The sequence below is a fragment of the Sarcophilus harrisii genome, chromosome 5 (genome assembly GCF_902635505.1).
Source record: "Sarcophilus harrisii chromosome 5, mSarHar1.11, whole genome shotgun sequence".
Classification (NCBI taxonomy): Eukaryota; Metazoa; Chordata; class Mammalia; order Dasyuromorphia; family Dasyuridae; genus Sarcophilus; species Sarcophilus harrisii.
Window position 1 is genome coordinate 227,326,840 of NC_045430.1, and position 22,666 is coordinate 227,349,505.

Genomic DNA, 22,666 nt, shown 5'->3' on the forward strand with positions numbered 1-22,666 from the left:
CATGATGGCTTCTGCCTCCCAAATCCAGTACTCAGTTTTGTCACACTACCTTAAAAATATAGGTTTTACATGATACATACTGGGGATATGGAAGTGTTTTGCATAACTTCACATTTCTTAATGGGAATTGGGGACGGGAATAAGAAAGAAAACCTAGAACTCAAAAGTTTTAAAAACAAATGTAAAAAATTGCTTTAGGTATTACTGGGGGAAAATATTAATGTTTTTAAATATAGGTTTTAACATACTGTGCTGTCATTTTTTTTTTTTTTTTGCAACTATCAGGTAAATCTGAGGAATGATGGAGACAGATGACACAATTGCAATTGTAGGAATTGGTTGCAACTTTCCAGGGGGTGAGTATAATAGTAATAATGACAAAAGTCAACAATATTGCAACAATTTTGCAAATTGTTCTTATTAATGTCCAAATGTCCAGAATCTCATTTCTAATCACCATTGGATATCACTGTATTTGAAGACTGTCTAAGCAGACTAAGTCTGTCTACTAAGTGGTAGAAGAATGGTGGTCCCTGTCAGTGGATGGGAGTATCCTTAAGAATGAAATGACAGAACTTTGCAGCATAAAGGAGAACAGATCCTAAGATGTCTTGAGCATCATAGTACCTATATACTCATTTACTTTTCCATATACCTAATTTGTCAGTACAGAAGTTAGAGATAAGGTTCACATATACCTATGACGACCAACCCAGTGAAGAGCATTGGCTTGTAAATGTCCATAGAGGACAATAACAGAGCTGCTTCATGAGTAACTGATATAATTCTACTTTACCAGGGTGACTTAGTACTACATATCAGCCCTGACTGCTTTCCTTGTTTCCAGGACCTTTAGACTGCATTGACTAGGAATGAAGCTTTCCCTGGTCCTGAAGGTACACACTTAATAACAAATCACTTCTTAGCTTGCCATGTTGAGGCAAATCAACTGCACCCAACCATTAGATGTACAGTAAATAAGTTCTGTGTCTGGAGTCAGGGAAAGTTGGATACAAATCCCATTTCAGGCAATTATTACCTTAATTGTGACTCTGGACAAATCATTTAATCTCTGTTTGCCTCAATTTTTTCAAGTATAAAATGGGGACTAATAATGGCACTTACCTTGCAGGATTTAATGACATAGAATTTACAAAGCACTTAGTATAATGCCTGGGACAATAGGTGCTATATAAATGGCATTTTCTCTCCTAGATTTTAAAAAAGTTTTATTTTTTTGAAAAAATGAAAAAAAAAGGCATTCTTAGTTTTGGCCTTCAGGCTAGAAGTTTGTAACCCCTGCCCTAACAGACAGCAGTGTTTATCTCATTAGTCTGGGGTGAGGGGAATTTAAGATTTATGAAATCACATTCTTCCAACCCCTGCCTCTTGGTACTGGGAAAGAACCTCTTACCTTTTGAGGAAGAGTTTAAATGAAATTTAATCAAGTGAGCATGCCTAACATAGTCATATTTTACAGATCTCTGGATAGTCTAGTGCCTAGAGTTAGGAAGAGCTAAATTCAAATCAAGCCTCAGATATTACAATATCTATGATCCTGGTCAAATCATTCACCTCTGTTTTAATTAATTGTAAAATTATAATTAATTGTAAAACTGTCTTTCTTATTTGTAAAATGGAGATTAAAAATAGCAACTATCTCAAATGAATTAATATTTACCAAGAGCTTTGCAAACATCAAAACACTATCAAAATGCTAGCTATTATTATTTCATCAGCCAAACAAATTTAACTGTATAATGTTCTCCATAAAGATGATAGAAGCAAGAAGAACGAAACCCAACATATTAAAACAACCACCTTAGGACTTAGGTGCCCAAGGTTCCTGCCAGTCTCAGGCAGCCCAAATCAGTCTTTAGGCAAAGAGCCTAAATGGTAGGAATGGTTTGGGTATTTAGAGTCACATTTCCCTGTCTGATGTTCCATCAGGAACTAACAAGCATTTTCCAAGATTGTTCTACTTGTGACTTCTTTGTTGGTCTGAGCACAATCAATAGGGAAACTCAAATTAGGGAATTACGATATCCCCAAGCTAATATTTTCCTGATTCACATCTCTATCACAGAAGGAATCTCTGAGCCGGCTTCTTGGGGTTCATCATAAGTTGTTTGGTAGAGCCATACCCAAGAGCATGTCCAGGCTGAGAGATACTCTTCCTTCCACCACTCATTCTTCCTTGCCAAATCTATATCACTTCCCACATATCCATATAATTGAAATGTGCTAATTCTGATACTAATCTTGGCTCTTTTTTTTGTAAATGCCTTTCCTATCTGAGTAAGATCAGTCAGGATTCAAAAGGAAAAGGACTTTTCCTTTTCCTTTTCCAATCCCACCACTGAGCATATAGAGTAGAGAATTAAACTTCATGCACAAACAAAACCCCTATATGTTTGTTGTTTATTTATTGCTTAGAAAGAGAAACTTGATTGACCTGGTGTCAGTACAGAGCCTTGCCTAGCAATTTATTCATTAACTTTGAAACATTATATTCCTATAACAGGCGAAGGGATTGACAACTTCTGGCAGGTACTTGTGAAAGGCCAAAACTGTACAGCAGAGATATCACCTGAAAGGTTTAACATTGAAGAATGGTATGATGCAAATGATAATACAGCAGGTAAAAGTCGGTCAAAAGAAGCAGCTCTTACTGAAGGGTAAGGTCATAACTGGAATTTCAAAATATTGATTTTTTTTTTCATTTGAACTGAGCACTTCATTTTCGGAACCATTCTAATAATCATTTGTTACCCGATCTGACTTGTTTCTTTTTAGATTTGGTCATTAATCCAAATCAGTTCACCTAGTCCTATACAATTCTCTTAACCCAGTCTAAGATTCCATTCAGCAGTTTTTAATTTTTGATGCTGCTGTATCACCTTTTTGACTCACATTGATTGAGTCTGCTGCTCACTAATACCCTAAGATCTTTTCAGATAAACCATCATATGGTTAGTTGATGACAGCACAGAATATAGAAGACTAGAGTTAGAGTCAGAAAGACCTGATTCCATGTCTTGCCTCCGACACTTGCTAACTGTGTAATCCTGGCCAAGTTCTTTTACCTGTGTCTCTCAGTTTTCTTCATCTTTAAGATGAGGCTAATAATAGAAATTTGCTCAATAATCATTTCTGCCAGTTCTCTCAGTGCCCTTACCTAAAAAAGGGAAGCTAGGTTCTATCTTAATATCTTCCATGTTATCAGCTCCCTAATAACCACTTCTGTTCTGTTCTATCCAGTTCAAAGATCATTCTCCTTAGTAGAGAAAACAGAAGTGGAATGGACTGAATGCTTCACCTTTGACTTTTTGTGTCATTGATAGCTCTTCCACATCAAAGCAATTCCATTCTTTCACCCTCATCTTTTCCCCTGAATTGCTTAAACAAAAGACATCATTACATCAGAGTGGAATATGTGGTGTTTCTATATTCATCATCTGTATCTGTCTTTTTAAAAAAAATCTAAATTGATTGATCAATTTCCTATGATTCTTCATTAAAATTTTTTGGGGGGGGTAACTCCTCCATTTCTTGCTCAATGGAAATAATGTTTTGAATATTCAGAATTCCATTCATTAGTCTTCTCTATTGTTTATTGAATGAATTCCAAGTGAAATTTCAATCTGAGATCTCACATATTCTTTCTTTCAACACTTTGAAATTTGCTTTTCAGAATTTTAAGATGTGTGTCAAACTATGTCCAACTCTCTTTTCTCTCATCATCATAAATTCTCAGATGGATATGTCACTTCCCAACCTTCCCATTATTTCTATTTCAGTAGCAAGTTCCTCTTTGTTGTTGACAATCAATCAAGTCCATAATCATAATTCATTTCATTACTTCCTCCTGTGGTCAGTTTTTGTGTAGATGTCATGTGACACTGAAAAAAAGATATATTCCTTTCTATTCCCATTTAATTTTCTCCAGAGGCCTGTCATATATAACTTTTCTAAAATTCTATTCATCTCCTTAACTTCTTTCTTGTTTATTTTGTGGCTAGATCTATCCAGTTCTGAGAGAGGAAAGTTGAGGTTCCTTACTAGAATAGTTTTACTATTTCCTCCTGTAATTAATTTAGCTTCTTTAGCAATTTGAATACTATGCTATGATGTGGATATTTTACTGTAAATTGGCATTAAGCATGTCAGTAATTTCCAGTTTTCAGTGGATAAGAAATGAGGAAAAAGTGTCTATAGGATAAAACTTTAGTAATTAGAGCTTTATAGACTCCTTAAATCTGATATTCTAAAATTCATTTCCCTAAGAAAAACATCAAAAAACTCAATTGTTGGAATGTCCTACTTACTATATATTTTCATTTACATTTTAGTGCATATGTTCCATTGCAACCTAAGAAATAAAAATATAAGACTTCAGTGGATATTTTGTCATGCTTCATGTTTTGCTAGAGATACATTCTCATCAGTGTTTTACATGGGATGCTATCAGAGTTGTGATTTTCCATTATTATTGGTTCTCTCTTTTAACCTTCTCATCATCCACAAATCTCAATTTTCTAATTACTAAGGAAAATATTTGGATGAATTTAATACCCCTTAGAAAAAAATGAACTGAGAGTCTTGGTTCTCTGGTGTTGTACTTTAGTATGTGTATCTCCAGCAAACAGAAGTCCCTTTGGAAAAATATAGAAGTAAAAAAAAGGAATATTAAGGAACTAGAATCTAACTTAGCTTTCTTATCATCACTTCCTTGCTAACAGATGTATTTTAAGACAAGTAGCTCAGGCTTGGAATGTCAGCCATATAACTAAATGATGGACAGATTAGTGGTGTGTCACAGAATTCCTGCTCAGGTTACTTTACCTCTTGACTTAAGACGTATCTGTATCACTGCAGGTTACAACAACTTTGGGATAAAAAGGCAGTTCACAAACCACCCAGTACAGGTTTCAAATAAGAGTTCTTACTGGCCCCTACCCAGACATATCCCAGATAAAACTTTTGATCAAAAACATGAAAATAGATCTACCTGCTTATTTTAAACATATCAAAAAGGAAACTAATCAGACCATTTCTATTTGTCTATTTTATACAAAAAGACCATACAATGTTATGCTTTAATCAAAATAAATACAATTAGAGTCATTACAAACTCGAGTTCTAATTGATCCTGAAAAATCAGAAATTGCTATAACTATAATTTGACATTACAAGAGTTAAAAAAAACTAAGAGTGACAGTCTCCAAAAGGAAAAGCACTGTCAAAGCAAGAAAAGTCAATAGCATTACAGAGATTGAAAAAAATTTTTTTGAGCACATTCATTGAAGTCAGGAGGACCTGAGGTCAAATCTGGCCTCAGACATTTAACACTTTCTGGCTGTGTGACCCTGAGTAAGTCACTTAACTCCAATTGCCTCAGGGGGAAAAAATTTAATTAGTAAGGTTAGGGTTTGCTAAATTCTATTGTGTGATCTATTCTTGCACATCTTTATTTCTTAAATCACTCTCAAAATCCATTGGTATTGTTACTCCTTGACCAAAAAAGACGAAGACAAAAAAATCTTACTTCATTTTCCTTTAGAAAATCAGTGTGGTTAGTGTATTAGTCACTTTCTGAGATACCAGTCAAACCTTTGAGGCTTCTCAGCAACTCTGGAGGTCATATGCAAGATCATTCAGACAGGACAGTTAAAGGGTGATTTATCAGTATCAAACCAAGTCAACCGATTACTGTTACCTAGAAGAAATCCATACATAATCCATGTCCCATCTGGAAGCTCATCAACTGGTTTGGTAGCAAACCATCTCATGTTCCATCATAGGGTCTAAACCAAGGCATCCTGCCTACAGACACCAGAAGGGAATGAATGATAGCTAGGATCAGAGAACCAAGGGGTTTTCCTTGGGTACCAATGTCAAGTCCAAGATCAGCAGTTTCATTCCAAGTCATCAGCTTGATTCTGAAGAATGAGCTAGTCAGGGTTGGTTGGTTGGTTTGTTTGTTTTTTAGAGAAAGACATTTCTTGTAGACCTGTGACTTGTCCTCAGACATCTGGAAAAACACAGCAGCTATGTATGTAGCCCACACTCTTGTTTCTTGAGTGCAGTAATTCTGTCAGAGGAGTAGTGACTTCTTTGGCCCATAATTTTTGACTTAGGAAGATGAACTAATACTTCTTTTGATTTCTGCTGCTTATAATTAAACTTGAGTCAAGCCTTTTACTTAATTATTGGTACATTCAATTTTTAATTCTAAATTAGTTAATTAAAAACTATGCAACAAAACAAAAGAAAAAGAAAGCAAAGGTTTCTTTTTTTTTTTTTAATAGCCTTTAATTTACAGGATATATACATGGGTAACTCTACAGCACCAACAATTGCCAAACCTCTTGTTCCAATTCTCCACCTCCTACCCCCCCCACCCCCTCCCCTAAATGGCAGGATGACCAGTAGATGTTAAATATATTAAAACATAACTTAGATACACAATAAGTACACATGACCAAAACATCATTTTGCTGTACAAAAAGAATCAGACTCTGAATTACTGTACAATCAGCTTGTGAAGGAAATCAAAGATGCAGGTGTGCACAAACATAGGGACTGGGAATTCAATGTAATGGTTTTTAGTCATCTCCCAGAGTTCCTTCTCTGGGTATAGCTAGTTCAGTTCAATACTGCTCCATTAGAAATGATTTGGTTGATCTCGTTGCTGAGGATGGCCTGATCCATCAGGACTGGTCATCATCTAGTATTGTTGTTGAAGTATATAATGATCTCCTGGTCCTGCTCATTTCACTTAGCATCAGTTCGTGTAAGTCTCTCCAGGCCTTTCTGAAATCATCCTGTTGGTCATTTCTTACAGAACAGTAATATTCCATAATTTTCATATACCACAATTTATTCAGCCATTCTCCAACTGATGGACATCCATTCAGTTTCCAGTTTCTAGCCACTACAAAAAGGGCTGCCACAAACATTCGTGCACATACAGGTCCCTTTCCCTTCTTTATAATCTCTTTGGGATATAATCCCAGTAGTAACACTGCTGGATCAAAGGGTATGCACAGTTGAAAGCAAAGGTTTCAAAAATGCTTCAAGACCTTTGAAGTATCAAGGTTTTAAAGTATGACATCATAGAAAAAGCATTTGATAAAATCCAACATCCATTCCTATTAAAAAACACTTGAGAGTATAGGAATGAATTGACTTTTCTTTAAAATAATCATCAGTAAGCATCATACGTAATGGGGACAAACTGCAACCATTCCCAATAAGATCAGGAGTGAAACAAAGTTGCCCACTATCACCGTTACTATTTAATATTGTATTAGAAATGCTAGCTTTGACAATAAGAGTTGAGAAAGAGATTAAAGGAATAAGAATAGGCAATGAGGAAACCAAATTATCACTCTTTGCTGATGATATGATGGTATACTTAGAGAACCCCAGAGATTCTACTAAAAAGTTATTAAAGTATGGCATCAGAATATATTTCAGACAAAATTGTTTTTGTTTCTTTCACAGATTTAATGATTTTGACAACAAGTTATTTGGAATCAATGATGCAGAAGCTGAACGCATGGACCCTCAACAAAAAATACTCCTGGAATGTTCCTATAGAGCCCTGGAGGATGCTGGAATTCCAATTGAAGATGTAGCTGGGTCCAAAATTGGTGTTTTTATTGGTGAGATAGCAACCTAGCAGTGATGTTTTTCATAGCCCTTCCAACTCATAGACCAAGAAATTCTTTAATAGGGACCAAAAAACTAAAGTAGTATACTCAATCAGAGCTCTGTGCACTTTTGCTAAAAATTAAAGGAAACTAAAAGCCCTTTTCAATTTTTCAATAGTTAGAAGCAACTGTGTTTAATACCCAAATAGCAAGAATAATTCATTTAAAAGGAAATTCTAGGAACTTCATTCATAGCAAAGTCTCCCCTAAGTAAGATCCTCCTGAGTCCTACCATAATTCCTTTATTGTTGATCCTAACAGTTTATACTAATTCAAAGAACACAAAAGTTTATGTGGGTAAAAACCCCCAGGTCATGTAGACATTGTTATACTTTTCAGCTATTAACAGGTCTTCCATTTGTAATATCTGGATATGAAGGGTATCCCTCAAGGAAAGAGAGGAAGCGTCAGTCAAGGTGACCAGTAGCTACCTTGCCAGTGGTCAGGCACACATAATTACTCCCTCTCTTTCCTGCTCCAAAACAGGAAGCAACAGCAATACACAAAATGCCATCAAGCAAAAAATCTCAATTAGGCAACCATAACACTAGATTTGTTTTTTATTTGGGATTTGTTTTTTATTTGATCACTTGCCCTAAGATAAAAAAATAGATATGGATAATCTTTCTCATTCTAATTGGCTTCTACTCAGGGTATTCTAGGAATAAAAACTGAAATTTGCTCTTCTCATTAAGTATTGAATTTCCCATTCTTAATCTTACTCTGTAAATCCACAGATAAACAACTCCTAGTAGAGAACTGTGTAGTTATTAAAAACAGTAGCTTTAAATTGCACAGAATGAAAATAAATAGTAAAAAGAAACATATCTTGCAAAAGCTGTTTTGGTGTGTTCTTGCAAAAGGGACAGAAATTGAGTTTTTCAAAGCCTTTTGTCGCCCCCCCCACCGCCCATATCTATGAAATGATCAGAAAGAGAGGTAAGAAACAAGTGGTGAATTGGGAAATGGGAAAGACTTCACTTTTCCAGAGAGAGAAAGAGATGGGTAGAAATCCTGCACTTACAATAAACCTCCCCTAAATAAACTAGCTAATGTTTACAGGAAAGAGTGAGAAACCCTATAAGGTTGTAGATGGCTTCCAAGCATCTCAACATCTCCATGTATTCCTTCCTTATCTCCCTTTTTGCCTTTGCTTCTTGGCTTTCACCTTCTTAGCCCCTTCATAGACTGTTCAATGGATTGTCACTCTTTGGGAAGCCATTCAAGGTTGCCCAACAATTTGGGCAACCCTGAGTAATATCTATCTACTCACATGCAGACACTTAAATCAAATCTCTTTGGTCTCTAGAGAAGGGGAGGTCTATGCCACAAAGAAGACTACAGTTTCATCAAGAAATCTTTCAAAAGATTAGTAGATGGTCACTGCCTTTCTGTCTTTTCATTTCTTTACTTTTCTGCCTATTTACTTCTTATACCTCTGCAAAGTGGTATAATTCTATTGAGATTTCTCTTTTAAATATCACAAGTACCCTATTGCCAAATCAATAGCTCTCCTTCAGTTCACCCTCTATTTAATCTTTGCATAATTTGAAATATCTGAACACCCCATCTTTCTTGAAGCACTGTCTTCCATTGGCTCCACTAACATTTTTCTGCTTTTCCGCTCAACCCTCTGACTTGTCTTTCTCTGACATCTTCCCCTGTTGGTGATCCTTTCCTATCCCAAATGTGAGCTTTTCCTAAGATGATGTTCTTGACCTTTTTTCTTTGAAATTCTCTTCCCCAGAGACCTACTCCAGTCTCATGATTTCTAATATTACATCTTGAAGTTATTGCTTCATCTCAGACTTTTCTTTTTAAGTCCATTTCCACATTTCTTGTTTTCTGCTAGGAATTTCCACTTGGATAGACTTTCAGGACCTCAGATTCAACATGACTAAACTAGAACTTAACCATTTTCCTTCCCTAACCTCAATCCCCTAAACTAGTTCCTTCTTCTGACTTCCCTTTTTCTATAGATGCCACCATATTTTCTTAGTCACCCAGGCATAAAAACAATCAGCTAAAACAAAAAAAAAAAAAAAAAACAAAAAAAAAATCAATCAACAAGCATTAATCAACTGCTTGCAACGTGCTAGGAACAGTACAATCTTCAATTCTTCCCTTACTTTTATTCTCCATAGTTAATAACAAAATTCTGTCAATTCTTCTCATATTTATTTCTTCCTTTCTATTTCCACAACTACCACCTTAGTAAAGACCCTTATTACTTAGAAGCATTGAAATGTAGGCTAAAAATAGAGCTCAGAATTTAGACTAATTCCCATATAAAGTATGAATCCTTTTCTTCCATCACAAACTCATTCCATTTTGGGATAGTTATTTCTCATACTTAGCAGTGATAAGCCACATTGTAGCCAAGCACATTGCATCTCTAATTCATACTCATTTCACAACCCCCTGATTAAATATTATGTCTTTAATTAACTTTCCCTAACCATAATGAGTAATAATACCCTATTCTTCTAGAGCCTATTCTCCAAAAATTTTGCCTCTTCTTCTTTTGAGTCACGTCCTCCAAATATTTTTATCAATCAATGTCCATGGATTTGGCAAACACTTTCAGGCACTGTGTTAGGTCCTGTGAAAAGAAACAAAAGTAAAAGTTTTTGCTTTCAAAGAACTTACATATTATATGTGAAGATGACATAATCATTAGTAAGCACATATTAAATACATAAAATGAATACATGGTAATTTTTTGAGGGAGATACTAATGTCTGAGGTAGATGGGGGGGGGGTTTCAGGAAATCTTCATTTTATTTGAACTGAGCTTTAAATTAAGGATGTTAAGAAGTAAATGTATAGAGGTAGTGCATTCTAGGCTCGGAGCTATCCAAGGTCATGAATATGTGAAATAGAGTCTCATAAGTGAGCAATAACACAAAGATTCATTGGTCTATATGAAGGATAGTAATGTATGATAAAGCTAAAAAGGTAAGTTAGTACCAGGTTGTGCAGGTCTTAAGACCTAACAGAGGAGTCTGTATTTGATCCTAGCATTAATTAGAAACCACTGGAGTTTATCTAGCAAGTAACTGATAAAAAATTGGTTTTCTAGGAATATCACTTCTGCAGCTGAAGATGGATTGGAGATGGGAGAAACTTGATTCAGGGAGATTAATTAGAGGAGTATAGGCTAGGGTGAACAGAATCTGAAGGGTCCTCTGGAATAGAGAAAGTGGGCCAGGAAAGTCCTAGAAGCAGGCATCAGAAGGATTCAGAACAGATGGGTAAGACAGTATGTCAGAACATGAATGGCTGAGGCAATAGATGTATCTTTGACCAGAGGCTTGATCAAGGAACTTACATATTATCTATGAAGATGACATAATCATTAGTAAGCATATATTAAATACATAAAAATGGTAGAGGCTAGTTTGGGGAGGTCCAGGCAAGTCAGACAACAACAGCGGACATTTAACCAAAGGGATTGGGTCAGGAGCAGAGCCTCACTTCTAGAGATGGCTGGAGAAAATAAGCCCTAGCTATGACCAAGGTTTTAAATATTTTTTGTCCTAGAACTAAGGGTGAAACTCAGGCTGCAGGTCTACCTAAAAGAATTTGGGGCATTATAGTGTCATCCACATGAAATATTGCCTACTGCCCTATGATGTATTACTTGTGCTGTGTAATCTTTACTAGATTTTAAGTCTCCTGAATGCAGGAACAAATGTTTTAATATAATCTTTGCATTCTGAACAGCATTGTACCTGGTACCTAACAGAGTAAACACTCTCAATTCAAATTTTAAAAATACACTTCGTTGGTGCATGCTATACACAAGAATGTTGCATTGAATGCTGGAAGGTATATAAGACATAATCTTTTACTTCATACAACTTAAAATAAAAAGTAAGAGAGAAAATACATTTGCAAAAAGTACAGAGAAAGTGCTATATAAACCAAGTCAGCCTTTCTGGAAGGACAGAAGGAAAGAAAGAAGGAATGAACAAATGAATGAATGAAGAATGAAAAAGTGAAGGAGGGAGGAATATAATTTCGTTAAATTTTAAAAGTAAATAAAAATTGGAGTTCATATTTATTATGCTGTTTTCTCATGAATCTCTTATAATTCTTTGAATTATTTTTTTCAGGTTTTATGAATCAAGAGTTCGGACAAGTAACTCGCAACCTTTACAAAATTATGAACCATTATAATATCACTGGATCTTCACCAACAATTGCAGCAAACAGGATCTCATATGTTTTTCACTTAACTGGACCATCCCTTTGTATAGATACTGCCTGTTCTTCATCTCTTGCTGCCTTACATTTTGCCTGCCTCTCAATTAAACAAGGTATTCATTGGACTTCCGCAACCTAGAAAACACTGCTAGAAAACAGCACATGATAAGATCAGATGCTAATCCTGTGTTGTTGTTTATCTTATTATAATTATTATTCTTTTGTTGTTTATCTTTTAATGGATATGTCATATCTACCCAGCTACAAAAGTGGGGCAACTATGTCTTATAATCCTTTGTATTCCCAGCCCTTAATGTAATTTCTATTAGTGGCAATTATGACTACAGTGATGGTAGTGGTGGCAGGAGAGATGCAAGTGAATGTGAGTAAAAAAGGTGGTATTCATCACCATGAACATTATAATTGGGTTTAATCTTCTTATAGTTAATCAAAACATTGCACAGTAAATCACTCAAAGGTGCACATTATGGAAAATTTGGAACTAAACTAGAATAAACAAAATAATAATTTTTAACGGGGGAAAAACTTGAGATAACAATTAGCCTGTTTCACTTTTATAATTTTACATAAAAAGCCTATATTTAATTGTTTACTGTCTCAAGGAGAAGGGAAAGAGAAAGAGAAAGGGATAGGATTTGAAGCTCAAAACTTTAACTATAAATGTTTTTTTTTTTAATCAGAAAAAATAAAAGCATATGGCATAGCATTTATCTCAGGAAGCTTACAATTCAATTGAAAAAATAAGACTAATAGACATGAAATAATTAGAAAGCGATAAAAAATAGTATATAACTAAGTGCTGAATGATAAAATATGTATTCTAAATACTATAAGAGTTTAGAGGAAGAAGTGGCCAATATATAGCAGAATACAAACAGGAATCTTCAAGGAAGAACCTTGAGGATATAGACAAATAATAAGATTCTGAAGAGGGAGAACCAACCAGCCAAGATCATACTATCAGCATGAATACAGAGAATTGAGTGAATACAATATTTGCTAGTACCATTCATATGGGACTGTATCACAAACTACCTTACTGTATTATCTTGTGCTGTGTTATGTCCTTTATTTGACTGTAAGCCTCTTGAGGACAGGGACCATGAGAAGAAGGAAGGAAGGAAGGAAGGAAGGAAGGAAGGAAGGAAGGAAGGAAGGAAGGAAGGAAGGAAGGAAGGAGAGGGAGGGAAGGGAGGGAGGAAGAGAGGAAGGAAAGGAAAGGAGGGAGAGAGGAAGGGAAGGAGGGAGAGAGGAAGGAAGGAAGGAAGGAAGGGAAGGAAGGAAGGAAGGAAGGAAGGAAGGAAGAAAGGAAGGAAGGAAGGGAGGGAGGAGGGAGGGAGGAAGAGAGGAAGGAAAGGGAAGGAGGGAGAGAGGAAGGGAAGGAAGGAAGGAAGGAAGGAAGGAAGGAGAGAGGAAAGCAGGGAGAGAGGGAAGAAGGGAAGGAAAAAGGAAGGAAGGGAGGGAGGGAAGGAAGAAGGGAAGGAGAGCAGGAGGGAAGGAGGGAGGGGGGAAGGAAGGAAGGAAGGAAGGAAGGGAGGGAGGGAGGAAAGGAAGAAGGGAAGAAGGGAGGAAGGGAGGAAGAAACAAGGAGAAAAATTATAATCTGTATGTAGAACAGCAAAGATTTCTTAATGTATCTGCATAGCAGAAGATATCATAAAATAAGGTAAAATATTTTAAAATCTTTATAGAAGTTGAAAAATATAAGAGATCACATCAATCTGGAAATGGGGAAGAGTTAACCCCATTGAACCAAAAGGCTGTTGCTATAAGACCAGATGTGAGGTGATGCCCCAGGATAGCTGCCTAGTGGGCAAAGATGTGGGAGACATGGTCAAGAAGAACAATGAGAAGAATTTCAAAGAAATGATTCCCTTATTTATTTTTTCACTCAGGAGACTGTGAGGCAGCTTTTTGTGGAGGTGTGAGTTTTATTTTAGACCCTTTACTATATGTGGCACTGAGTAAAGCCAAAATGATATCTCCTGAGGGGATGAGTAGACCCTTTTCTAAAGGAGCAAATGGCTATGGAAGAGGAGAAGGTTGTGGCATTGTCTTACTGAAACCACTAAGGAAGGTAAGATTTTTTTTTTCTGGAGTTTCCCTCATGAAAATCCAATAATGTCTAATATCCAAATAATTGATTCTTTTTACTTAATAATAGCTCTCATGGCACATAGCATATAACCCCTGTGAGAAGGCAATTCACAGTTCTCTAGACTCTGCCCATCACAACCCTGTGAGATAAATAGATGATATATTGCACTATTGATTATCCCCCCAGTTTTGTTCCTTAACTCTAAATGTTTTTTTTTCATTCTTTGGATAGTTCACTAATTCCTTTAGCCAGTTCTTTTTTTCAATTTGTTTCTATTCTCTACACTCCTATTTTTTGCTATTTCAGCTTGTGGGTCCATTTTGATTCATTTTATTGATCTCTTCAGATTATGCTATATATCTTGTGACCCCTTGAAGAATATCAGCTTCTTAGAGACAGGTACTGTTTCATTTTTGCCTGTGGCTCCCCAACATTTAGCACAGGGCTTCTGACATACAAGAACTTTAAAATGCATGATGGACTGCATGGAATTCAATGATAGTCTCAATCTTTGTTAGTTTACTTCTCTATCACCTCCTGATCTGTATACCATTTTAAGTTTTAGCTTAAGTTCCTCCCATGACTTCTAAAAATTTCTGTAAGACATTTCATTTGCTCTTGTGACATTTTTATCAGTATTGTTTTTGCTTAATTTAAGTACTTTTTGTTATTTATCCATGTAAGACTCTCTCCAAATGCTTTACATATTTTTAATTTATTTTGTTCCTGGTAATACTGGAGGAGAAAGTTAGTCTCTCTATAATATCACTTTTTTTTTTCCAAATTGTATTGACACTTCACTCCTCTTCGTTCACTTTATCTTTTGGGTTATTTTTATTTTCTTCATTTTTTTCTAAGCAATTTTTATACTCTTTGGTATTCTTGGAAGAGATGTGGGGGGCTCTGTTTCCTCTGAATTTCCAACTATACCATTTTGATAAGAAAATTCCTCATCAGAAAAATTATATAGGGATATGAAAGATAGGTCTTTGATATTGTTCTGAAAATATTTAGTAGATGTATATGCCTACTATTTTAAAAGTTGGCACAATGATGAAAAAGAAAAGCTATTGATATCCTTGCTATAAGATACAAAGTCAGTGTCTTAGATCTTCTTTTGAACTTTACTGTAAGTATCCCAAATCTAAAACTTTATTCCTAAAACCCTATAAATTGGCCGATCCATTAATTAATTAAAAGTAGTTCTAATTTCTATCAAGCACTACAGAGAGAATGCTAAAATCATAAACTGATTCTCATATGATGTTGAGATAGGATAGTGGTGAAAGGAAACACAAAATCCTGGGAGATCCCAGAGAATCTGGGTTTTTTTTAGGAGGGGGATTTTTACTATTTATTTATTTACTATTAATGGGTACATAAATTGGACAAGTAACTTAACTATTAAGTTATCTACAATAAAATGAATGCTGAACTAGATGAAATGGACTAGTTCCCCTTCAGAGAAAAAAATAAATGACTTTCCTTCACTCTAGAATTTAAAAGGAAGCTCTCTGCAAAGAGTTCTAAACTATTTTGGAAGTTAGAGATTTGGAGTTCTAAAGAGAATTTCACAGTGAAAATGAAAGTTTGATCCCCATCAGTAAAAAGTCACCACTCAAGACACCCATTTATAGATGATGTCAAGAACATTTTAAGTCTTTCCATTAATCCATGGTACATCTCAGTGCATTATTCTGATGTCAAAATTTTATGTTAAAATTTGAAATTAAATTATTTAGATAAGATGAAAATGTTGACTGTCAAATGATTTTGGGGTTAGTGGAGCTTTCTTGGATATTATTTTTTAATTAGAAAATGTTACCTAAATACCATTGTATCTGCACTGAATTTCATTTAATATAATAGGCACTGGAAGACTGCAACAAAATCTGGGGTGTTATCAACATCAGTGCAGTGAATCAGGATGGACGATCAGTAACTCCCATCACCAAGCCCTCTCAGAAACAACAGGAGAAACTTCTAGAGAGCATTTATTCAACCCACATCAGCCCATCAATTGTGCAATACATCGAGGCTCACGGGACAGGAACCCCTGCTGGAGATCCTACTGAAGCAGAGAGCATAGGCAACATTGTTGGTAGAAGAAGATCTAGAAACCTACCTCCCCTGAAAGTTGGTTCAGTGAAAGGCAACATTGGCCACACTGAGTCAACTGCCGGGATAGCAGGTCTAATTAAAGTCCTTTTGATGATGAAACATGAAAAGTTCGTCCCATCTCTCCACTATTCAGAGGATGTCAGTAGCATCAACACAGAAAAATTAAATATTTCCATTCCAACAGCAGTAGAGAAATGGGAAGAGTCTGCAGAATTTGGCAGAGTAGCTGGCATAAACAGCTTTGGATTTGGAGGGACCAATGCCCACGTTGTCGTCAAGCAGTTTAAGCAGCAACTTCAAGATATACCTTCTAAAAGGCCCTATGAAATATTTATACTTTCTGCAGCTTCCAGTAAGTCCCTCATGCTCACAATCGAAGACACAGCTCAACAGCTGCATGAGAATGACTGTGTATCTCTACAGAATCTGGCTTATACATCTGCCTGTAGAAGAAGCCACATCAACTATAAATACAGAAAAGCATTTGTGACAACTTCCCTAGGAAATCTGCAGCAACAACTTACTTCGGCAACTGGAGTTCAAACATCTCAAACAAAAGGGATTCCTCAATTAGTATTTGTGTTCTGTGGTAATGGGGCCCATTACAAGGGAATGGGCAAAGTCCTGCTCAGGTCAGAACCAGTATTTAGAAAAAAATGCCAAGAAATCTCCAAATTGTTTCTCCAACATGTACCTATCAATCTGTTGGATTTAATAGAGGAAGAATTTGATGATTTTTCAAAACCCACCATCATTCAGCCTCTCCTCTTCCTAATCCAGGTGGCTTTAGCATCCCTCCTGAAGTTCTGGGGCATTGAACCTGTCGCTATTGTGGGGCATTCGGTTGGGGAAGTAGCTGCTGCCCACTGTGCAGGGTATCTCACCCTTGAGGATGCTGTGAAGATTATTTACTACAGGAGTAAGTTTCAGGCAAAGGTCACTGGGGGAAAAATGTTAGTTGTTGGGAACATTCCCGTAGAGGAAATCTCAAAATCCTTAGCCCCTCACTCTGCAAAGATATGCATTGCAGCCTTCAATAGTCCCAAATCCTGCACAATATCAGGAGAAGCAGATACGATAAATGCATTTCGTGAAGAACTATCTCAGCAATTTGGGGCAAGAAACATATTTCTCTTTGAATTAGAAGTCCCTGCTGCTTATCACAGTCATATGATGGACCCAATAGTCATGGACATTACAGAGAATATAAAGGATCTATCGAGGCAGGAGCCAGAAGTGGAAATTTTCTCAACAGTGACAGGAAAAAGAGCTTCTGAAGAGGATTTCACGACAAGTAAATATTGGAGCAGAAACATTCGAGAACCAGTTGCTTTCACCCAGGCCATCAAAGCTTCAGTTCAAGGAAAGGACAATGTAATGTTCATTGAAATAGCTCCTAAACAAGTATTACATAGGAATATTAAAGAAACTTTAGGAAAAGAAAGTGTTGTTCTGCCTGCACTAAAAGCAGAGAAAGATTATGAGACCCTTTTTGCCCTAGTGGAAAATCTATTTGAATCAGGATATAATCTCAATTGGCTACATTTCTATGATGGAGTGAAGGTGGTTCCAACAGAATATCCGAGGTATAAATTTGATCATCAGAAACTCAACACATACCTGAAGAGCTATCAGCAGCAGCACAGCCCAGACTGTTCCAGTCATCCTCTCATTAACAGTGTAAACAGCAATTTGGAAATCATCTGCATCATATCTCAGAATACAACACCCTATGTTTATGAGCACAAAAACAATGGCATACCTTTGGTTCCAGGGGCCCTTTTTGCTGAAGTTGGCTTAGCTTCAATAATGATCAGTTCAAGACCTAAAATACCTCTAAGTACATGTCAGCTGAGCATCAGTTTTCTACTTCCCTGTGTGGTAAACCAAGATACTCTTGACTTGCAGGTCAAACTTGAATTGAAAAAGACAGCAACTGAATTCAAAATATTCTCGCCATCTGCAGTTTTTGCAAGAGGACAAGTTACAAAAATTCCAGAAGGAAATTTAAGTGAATGCAAACATCTCTCTCTTAAGAGCATCTTCCAAAGGTGTAAGTCAATCATAGTCATCAGAGAATTTTATGAAATCCTCTCTTTTGTTGGTTTTCAATATGGTGCCATTTTTAAACAACTAGATGATATTTTTTACTGTGATAAGCTAAAGGAAGGCATAGCAACGCTTAAAGTAAATGAGGCAACTAGAAGGGAAATGCATGATTATCACATTCATCCAGTGTTGCTGGACTGCTTCTTACAGATGACAGCTATCATTGCTAGCAGAAGCACAAAAGCTGAAAGAAAGGCTGGATTTCCTTCTACCATAGGCAGCCTTGTAGTCTTCAAACCCCTGGAAGAGGAAATGAAGATATATATGAAAGCCAACAAATCCACTGAGAATTACTTAGAAGTCTGTGGGTTTTTTACAGATAAACACGGGCAGGTTTTGGCAGAATTAAAGCATGTTGGGATCACATATGTGACATCTGCTAATGATGACTTCTTGTTTGAAAATAAATGGACACCAATCTCTTCAGCGCCAATGGCTGGATATTCAGTTGAATCACCCCAATTCTTGGTGTTTGCTGACAAATTTGGAATAGCTAAGCAGCTAAAAAAATACTTACACAGTCAATCCAAATATATCACATTTGAGGAATGGGAAACAATTCAAAAATCTGAGAAGTCGGAAAGAGATTTGATGAGAAAAGAGATCAAGGGCTTCCATAACGTATTATTCATGTGGGGAATTCAAAAGTTAAGTGAAGACTCTCCAGGGTTACTAATCATGCAACAGTCAGCCAAGTGTTGCGAGACACTGCGTCAAGTTATTTTGGCTTTGAGGGAACAAAATGCTCATTGTTCTGTGACGCTAATCACTTACAGAACAACATCAAGAAATGTTGATCACATTAATCCCGGGTTTGCTCTGTCCGGCATGATGAGGTGCTGTTTTGTAGAAATTCCAGACATCACATTGAAGATGATAGATATCAGCTTTATAAGTATGCAGGACATAGAAAGTTTAGCAGAAGCTATCATTAAATATAAAGGGGAAGATTATCCTGAACTCTGGATTGATCAGGGAAGAATGTACTTTACCGAAGTCAAGCACACTCCCTTTGAACTCCCTCCTGAAAGACCAACAACTTCAGGAATGTTGACTTTATACACAGCAAATCCATACAAAGCAATAGACCTGTCTGCTCAGGTAACAGAGCCCAAGGTCATTCACCTTGAAAATCGCGCTATTGAGGTTGAAATGGAAAGGATATGTATCCATTCGGAAGACTATTTTCCAGTTAGCACCACCAGTTCAACCTTTGGAAAGACTCTGTACTGGACAGAGCACACTGTGGAACAACATCAATTGCTAGCCCTGGATTTCAGTGGCATAGTAACCAACATAGGCAAAGGAGTAACAGAAGTAAAGATAGGTGATCACATTGCTACATGCTTCCCGGTCACAGCATCCTCAAGGGTCTTAATTCCTGAGATGACCTGTTTCAAAACCAACAAATTGCCAATTTTGAGAGATACACCCTGTGTTTCATATTTCATAATAGCATGGAGGATTCTCACTCAGATTTTGCCAAAACCAAAGACTCTTGCTCCTTTATCTGTTATCTGTACTCATCTAGGATCCATTTTAGGGCAAGTACTGACTTTGGCAGCTAAAGATATGGGTTGGAAAGCTAGTCTTCTCTCACCCACTCCTGATCTTCACAAAACTGTGAAACAATGTCAGGCACTCATATTTCTGCCTTCATTAACTAACTTCTCCACAGAAATGCTGTCTGACCTTTCGAATCTCAGAGACGTGGTAGTTTTACATGGGAGTCATCAGCCTGAATTTCTACAGCAGCTTTTTCATAATAGTCCCGATCATATCCAAGTTCACACCCTTAATATTAATCCGGTTTTTCAGAAATCAGCTTTAATGCAAAATAGTAGAGCTGTCCTCAAGTGGGCAAAATCAATGACTTTTCCAAAGAAAACAAAATTAACCTATTCCATTTTTCAACCCACTGGGTCTGTTATGGACCCAGAACCAGTTTTCTCCTACTTTGCTTACCCAACCATCCTACTAGTTGTGTTGAGAGGAAAATTGCCAGAAACTGAAGTTTCAGAAATACCTAAGACTGCAACAAGGAAGAAATTGTTTCAGCCAAATGCAGTGTATATTGTGTCTGGTGGACTCTCTGGCCTTGGCTTTGAAACAGTCAGATTTATAGTTCAGAGAGGGGGTGGCTATGTGGTGATTCTTTCAAGAAGAAGTCCAAATGCTGAGCTACAAGAAGAAATGCGATCTTTGGAAGAGCAGAATCAAGGCTGCAAGATCATCAGCTTGCAGTGTGATGTGAGTGTTCACACGAAAGTGTACCATGTGATCAGTTCCATTGGGGACATCTTTCCAAAGGTTCCAATCAAAGGTGTGTTTCACAGTGCAGTCGTGTTAGATGATGCACATCTTGAAGCTCTGGATCTCACTCGCTTTGAGAAAGTACTAAGTCCCAAAGTTGCAGGAGTTATAAATCTTCACTGTGCTACTAAAGGGCATGAGCTGGATTATTTTGTCTGTCATTCATCTGTTACTTCATTCCTTGGGAATTCAACCCAAGCTAATTATGCTGCTGCTAACTCCTTTCTAGATATCTTCTGTCATTATCGCAGGAACTGTGGTCTTGCTGGCCAATCCATTAACTGGGGAGCCTTAAATCTTGGATTACTGCTAAACAAAGAGAAACTTCAACAGTTTTTAGCAAGCAAGGGAATACTTACTCTTCAGAAATCTGAAATTTATGAATTCTTTGAAAAAAGCTTACTTCTAAATAATCCTCAGCAAGCAATAGCTAAATTTGATTTCAGAAAAATGAGCAATTATTTCTTTAGTCAGGTTCCATCTTTCAAAATCCGATTTGCTTCTCTTGCTAAGAATGAACACAAATTAGCAGGTGAAACACAGCACAACAGCACAGTTCATCAAGATTCATCTCAGATGACAACTAAAGATTATATCTATTCTTTAATAAGTGAACTCACTAATACCAATGTCGAGGACATTACAATGAACACCTCTCTCATGTCACTCGGCATGGACTCGATGTCAGCTATGACCCTACAAAATAAACTCTTCAGCGACAAAAAAATGGATATTCCTCTTATCAGATTACTTGATCCCAACACAACTCTGATGACCATCCATTCACTTTTGGAGAAACAATCAGAGAAAATAGTAGATAATGGACATAGTGATAGAAATCAAGACACTTATTTTTAAGATAACAGAACGTAACATTTTGAAGTCCCTGTAAAATGCTGGAAAACTTAACTACAGAATGGAAAGCATGAGATTTATCAATTTGTAAAATCTTGTCCTGCTTTTTGCAACTCTCTAGAAGATAGAGGTGGGGTCAGCACAGCAACTAATAACGAAGTTTGATCCATATTGACAAATAACTAAATAATTCAGTTACAACTTCTCCTTTTGTTGAAGAGAACCAACTATTTGCTACCTGCCCATTGTCAGACTGCTTGTTCGTTCAGTTCAAATCTATATTTGTTTGTTTGTTTTTTTAATTAAAGCTTTTTATTTTTCAAAGCATATGTGTGGACAGTTCTTCAACATTAGTCCTTGTAAAACCTTTTGTTCCAATTTTCCCTCCCTTCCCTCACATCCTTCCCTAGATGGCAAGTAGTCCAATATATGTTAAACATGGTAGAAATATATGTTAAATCTAATGTATGCATACATGTTTATACAATTATTGTGCTGCACAAGAAAAATCAAATCAAACAAGTAAAAAAAAAAGAAGCAAAATAAAATGCTAGCAAACAATAACAAAAAGAGTAAAAATACTATGTTGTGAACCACATTCAGTTACCACAGTTCTCTCTCTGGGTGTAGATGGCTCTCTTCATCTCTAAACAATTGGAACTGGTTTCAATCATCTCATTGTTGAAGAGAGCCACATTTTGGAAGTTGTTTTTTTTTTTTTATCAAGATTATCAGTTTGAAATTGCAGAATAGAAATCACATTTAAGGATGAAAAAAATAAATCCTCCCTAAGCTAGAACCTAGATGTCATGGGACAATTGGTTGTAGTTCAAAATTTCAAAAAATTTTCCTTCACACTTTAACGTTTACAAAATACTCTTAGCAGATCTTGCAATGGTCACATCATTTGATTCACTCAAAGAAGTTGAAACCTTCCTTATCCAGGAAATGGCAACTCCTATAATGGGCTGAAATATTTTTGTACTGAAACAAAAATGGGATACATTTTTTATGTAGCCCACAAAAAATTATCAATTTTTTATTATCTTTTGTTTTGTACCAACAGGCTTAGTAAATGAAGGTCTTTTGTTATTTGTTTTTACACTAGAACAATAGTAAAGAAAACAAATTAAGAATATATTTTGATAAACCAAAAGAGGGACAAGTGAAGGATTTTTAGAAATTTGTTTTGCTAAAAACAGAAATTGGTTAATGTGATCCT

General features: G+C 36.3%; 1 protein-coding gene across 1 annotated transcript; it reads left to right on the forward strand.

The window, feature by feature from the left end:
* Positions 1-301: 301 nt before the first annotated feature.
* Positions 302-21,447, forward strand: LOC111721161 (highly reducing polyketide synthase 40-like). The gene is made up of 6 exons (XM_023505066.2): positions 302-356; positions 2,525-2,678; positions 7,510-7,670; positions 11,837-12,040; positions 13,844-14,025; positions 15,916-21,447. Exons 1-6 carry the CDS (start codon positions 302-304, stop codon positions 21,445-21,447), a joined length of 6,288 nt encoding a protein of 2,095 aa, XP_023360834.1.
* Positions 21,448-22,666: the final 1,219 nt, after the last annotated feature.